The sequence below is a fragment of the Anopheles darlingi genome, chromosome 2 (genome assembly GCF_943734745.1).
Source record: "Anopheles darlingi chromosome 2, idAnoDarlMG_H_01, whole genome shotgun sequence".
Lineage (NCBI taxonomy): Eukaryota > Metazoa > Arthropoda > Insecta > Diptera > Culicidae > Anopheles > Anopheles darlingi.
This window is the reverse complement of record NC_064874.1, coordinates 21,847,092-21,852,091: the sequence shown is the minus strand read 5'-3', so window position 1 is coordinate 21,852,091 and position 5,000 is coordinate 21,847,092. Positions and strand designations below refer to the sequence as shown.

The window sequence follows — 5,000 nt, the reverse complement described above, 5'->3', positions numbered from 1 at the left end:
ACATTGCAACGAAAATGGAACGGTTTAATAACGCAAAACATTCATTATATCCACGAAATACTCTAGTATTTAAAGCCTATGATTAATTTTCTACAAAAAAACATACTTCAATGACAAACAGATATTAAACATTCATTTTTTCTCCGAAAGTAAACGGCTCAATGCACTTCCATAAACACACATTTATGCATTGCTCCGAAACCAGTAGTAAACGAATCCCTTTTTCGTTGAAACTATCAAAATCAGCAGTGGTTGCGGTACAAAAAAGTAGTTCCTTTTGTTTCGTTGCGTTCACGGAATTTTCTGCTGGTGGTAGAAACATCCTCACGGTTGTCATCATGTTTTACATCACCCTCCATCTCTCTTCTCTCCCTCTGCCCATAGGTACATCATCACCTCGCTGTGCGACGAGTGCCCAAACCCGGACATTGTGGTCGTGCTGGTGTTTTGGGTCGGTTACTTCAACTCCACGCTCAATCCGCTCATCTACGCCTACTTCAATCGCGACTTCCGGGAAGCGTTCCGGAACACGCTGCACTGCATGTTCTGCGCTTGGTGGCGTCGCGAAACATCCCCGCTGGATATTAACGTGCGGAGGGCGAGCCTACGGTACGATTGCCGCGCCAAGAGCGTCTACTCGGAAAGTTATCTCCGGCCGTCCGGCCACTCCGATCGATTCAACAGCGAGATCGGCGAAAGTCTGTAACGGAGGTATCGTAACGACGACAACGACGATGGTGACGACAACGGTAACAATGGCGGCACCGGTGTTGACGGTGAGCCACCCACCTCGGAATGTGCTCGGTTCCTCCCACTGGCCGCCTGTGACTGAGGTGCACTGCAGTGCGATGGACGACGATGACTTGCTGCTGATTTTCTCGTTGCTTTATCGCTCCTCTCCTCCCCCCAAAAAAACCAAAGATTACTTTATTAGTTTTTAAGTAGAGCATCCCTTCATCGCTGCTCCGTTCCGGTTCCATGACATCCATGACCTACTGTGCTCGATTGGTTGTTCTATTTATTTTAAACTAAGTTAAACTTTAGAGAGTCCAAACCATAAAACTGTTTAATCCCTGCACAGAGTAACCATTGACCAGTCCAGTCTAGATTTCTCGTCTCTCAGTATTGTTCATCTCGCGTTTCCCGTTTGTTTGTTTTCACAAAACTCTCGGTGCACTTGCGTTGGTAAAGAATAAAGTTTAAGAAATGGAAAAACAAAAACTAAGCAACCAACCAACCAGCCAGTCAGTCAGTCAGTCAGGCTAGTAGCCGTGTCAGTCTGCCCTCCACAAAAAAGGGCAAAAGTCAATCGAAGGAGGACCCGAGAGGATTTGCTGTCTAATAATAGCCAAATGGCCCGGCCGAGAAGAAGGGTAGCACCTGTCGCTGTGCGCTACCGTGCGGATGGGTAGGCCACCCGCGCCATATCGGCACCAGCCAGCCAAGCGATCAGCTGGCTAACGATCCATGACGGCGTCCACGACCGGCCGACCGACGGAACAGGGCGGTCACCACTGCTAACCGTGCTAACGTGTCGCAAGTGCAACGATTCTTGGTGTAAAAATGGCCGTAAAACATGATAGAGAACACATAAGAGCATAAAGACGAATGTTAGAGTTAGAAAGAGAGCGTGAAGAGCGTAGCCGAAGCAAGGAGAAGGAAGAAAAGAAGTAAACTATTCAAAGCGGGTATTTGTTTGTAAGAAGATATTAAAAAAAACAACAACCATCGCATCGATCGCATCGTGGCAGCGCGAAATCGTAGTAGAACAGTATCAGCAGCAGTAGTATGACAGCAACAGTAGTGATTGGCATATTTAATGTAGCATCTTAATCTTTAAAACCCCTCTCTCGCTCTACCTTCCTCCCTCCCATTAGAGTGATACGCAGGAAGCCAGAGGCCCGATCCGACTGAAGCAACCGTTGCAACCGAAAACTGTAGATAAGAACGCCAGGAGATAGTGGAAACGGTTGAAATTGAGTGCGAATGGAAGCGATATATCATGTAGCGGATACAACCCTCTAGACCCCTTTAGACTCATAAAACGGGCCATGCCATGCCATGGTGACAAGGTGAAGAAGGCGAAAATGGAAAAAAAGGAAAGTAAATGCAGTGACAAGCGGTGTCCCCGGAGTTGCGCGAATCCAACGAACGAACGAACGAACGCCGTGGTGCCGATCAGACATCGAACGATCCCCTCTAATTGACCGATCGACTTTTTATCGTCCCAGATACATCATCATCATCATCATCATCTTCGATGCTCGATGGTTCGATGTCTGGATGGTCGAGTTGTTCCAAACATCGAGGCGAAGTTCATCGCGAACTTGTACGCTAAATTATCTTCTTCCCGGTCCAACGGCCGGTGGCGTCGTCAGCTCCGGTTACAGATTCTGATTTCCGTGCCAAGAATGCCCAAGAGAGGGAGGAAGGGAGAACGCGAACGCGAACGCGCCCGCGCCCGCAAGCGAGCTGCCAGTTGCTGCTGCTTCCCAGGCTGGTAGCGCCAACCACTGCCAAAGCCGAACAGTGCCCCCCCCGGGGAAGGGACTCATCCTCGGTGCATCAATCGAGATGATTGATGATCAACCTGATTACTCCCACCTACACGAGCGACCCATTGCAACGGTGCAACCTGGGAAAGTGCAACGATGCAACAGATGGCAGCTGCAGCTGCCACGACCCATCGACCAGTGTAAGTGGGACGTCCTGGCTGGCAGACAGAGAGGGAGGGGCTGGTTGGTTGGTACATGGTGAGGCACATGAATTAATCGACGAACATGAAAACAGTTCGTCGTCCTGGTCCTGGTCGTCGTCGTCGTCGCAGCGTAACGGTAACGGTGCGCCAACACTCACCACCACCATATCCGGATGGAGAGATCGACAAACAACTTGTGCCATCGGTCCCGGACCCGGCGCACTTGGATCGAAATCAATTTCGGGCACTATGTGGGAGTGTGCGGTTGTGTGCGGTTGTGTGTGTAGCAGCCGCCAAAGCCGAAGCCTTCTCCTGTTGAGTGGCGCGTCGGTCAGGTCTTACAGTGACGACCGTTTGCCCATCGCTGATCGGAACGTGATCGAAGCACCGGTTGTTTGCGTTACGCTTAGGTAAACGAGCACGATTTCGGTCTCTGGCCTGGTCTGGTGATTGACGATGTGGAACTATGGGAGTGGGGAGATGTTGAGTATGAGTTGAGTATGAGGCAAAATCGAAGTGGATTTGTGTGGTACGTACCTCGGCTGCTTTGGCATTGCTTCGCTGCCCTCCATCTTAAATCATTCAGCAGCTGACCCGCTCTTCGCAACCGAAATGGGAAAATGACCGGTCGTGGTCTGTTTTTTCGGTGGGGGGTCTGGTAGCTGCACGCAAACATTGTAGACCGTCGTGGGTGCAACGTGAATTGCAATCTGCTCTCATCGCTTTATGATGGAGCCGCCATGCGTTCGGTGCGTTTAGAATGCGAAATTCGATTCAAAATACTAGCCACAGCAGCACCGGCGGCAACAGTAGCAGCCCCTGTCAGTGGTTGATGAGTTAATGAAATGCAAACACATCATCCACCGGAATCACAGCGCTACCATTTTCCCTCCGGATTTCTTACCGATCACTCTCACTGGAGAGTTGTGATTTGCGTGCACTCTGGCCGGAGCAAACGGAAACGGCAATGAAGCGGGGGAAAAAAATGAGGGAAAGAAAGTGGAAGAAAGTGGGATCGGAAACCCGAGGGTGCGAAACACTGGAACCAAATCATGGAAAATCATACCACCGTCAGATACAATGGTAGTAGGAAAGCTATGGGGAGGCCCCCGTGGCTGATATTAGAAGGTGCTAGTGCTCTAGTGGTCGCCATAATGGAATAATACAGAAAAGCAATATTTAATTTAAATTATATAAGAACAACTTATCGAAATTGAAACTCAATTCATAGCGAGCATAGCGAAGGGACACAGGGACGGGATTTGGCGCCAAGATGATGATGATGATGAAGATGCTGATGATGGTGATGGTGGTGCTGTTTCGCTGATACAAAGCACTTCGAAGCAAACAAACAATTCATCTCAGTCTAGTCCATATGCCAAGGGGCACCGACCGCGAGGTGAATATGCGAAATGGACTCCCGTTGTTCGAACCTGCACCGAAACCTGTAACTTCATCTCGTGTCTCTGGAACGCTGTCTAGCCATCAACAGTATGCATGTTAGTCCGTTAGTTCAAAGGTTCTCCCTTCCCACAAAATCTCGGCTAGCGTACAACCGACTCCAAATCCTGATAAAAGAAAGGAAGTTAGCCTGAGCAGACACCAGGGCAAGCTGAGATGCGCGTGAAAGATTGTGTTATGCTTTTCTAGCCAGCAGACGGTAGTGTTTGGCATGATGGTACTTTTTTGGCAAACCACCTGTCAGTGACAGCATGCTGTTTGCTGATTGGTTATCAGTTGCACGGATTTGCGTTTGTACCTGACGTGTTGTTTGTTTTACTGCTAGTTTTTTGATTAGCCTGTATTAGAAGATCTATGAAGTGATCATAGATTGCACGATGATTGCTGCTGCTAGCATAATATGTTACCATTTTTATTCTTGTATTTTGTTTCGCGAAAAAAATTCTCTCCACCTCACACCGATTGCGGTGCGGTTGTGGGGTAGTTGTGCGAAGAGACTGAAGAGACAAACCATGATACCATGACCTACTTTGATATTCCCTTCGTTTCGTTTCGTTTCGCAAGTGCAGCTTTGATGCAGCCGCAAACAAACAAAAAAAAACTGGAAGAATGCACTGTGCAAGCAGCAGGCGCCGATGCAAATTGTAAATAGAATACCATTCGCCTGCCATCCAGGGGGGGGCCTTCCTTCCGGTCGTCACTGTTTCGTCAAACTTGTTAGCTCGTGTTCTAGACTATTTCTAGTGATAGCGTATCTGTATAGACAGAGAGATAGAAAGAGAGAGAGAGAGAAAGATAAAGGGAAGCAACAACAGCTTTCCCTGGAAGCTGTGGGAGGAGT

General features: G+C 48.7%; 1 protein-coding gene across 5 annotated transcripts in view; it reads left to right on the top strand.

Moving 5' to 3' along the window:
• Nucleotides 1–2,974, top strand: part of LOC125948805 (octopamine receptor beta-2R-like) — a 79,765-nt gene extending 76,791 nt beyond the window's left edge. For all 5 annotated transcript variants that reach the window (XM_049675242.1, XM_049675236.1, XM_049675237.1 and 2 more), the window contains one exon: nucleotides 385–2,974. In XM_049675242.1, coding sequence (XP_049531199.1) covers nucleotides 385–706 — 322 coding nt within the window. In that variant the 3' untranslated portion in view covers nucleotides 707–2,974. The remainder of the gene's footprint in view (nucleotides 1–384) is intronic.
• The last annotated feature ends 2,026 nt before the right edge of the window (nucleotides 2,975–5,000 follow it).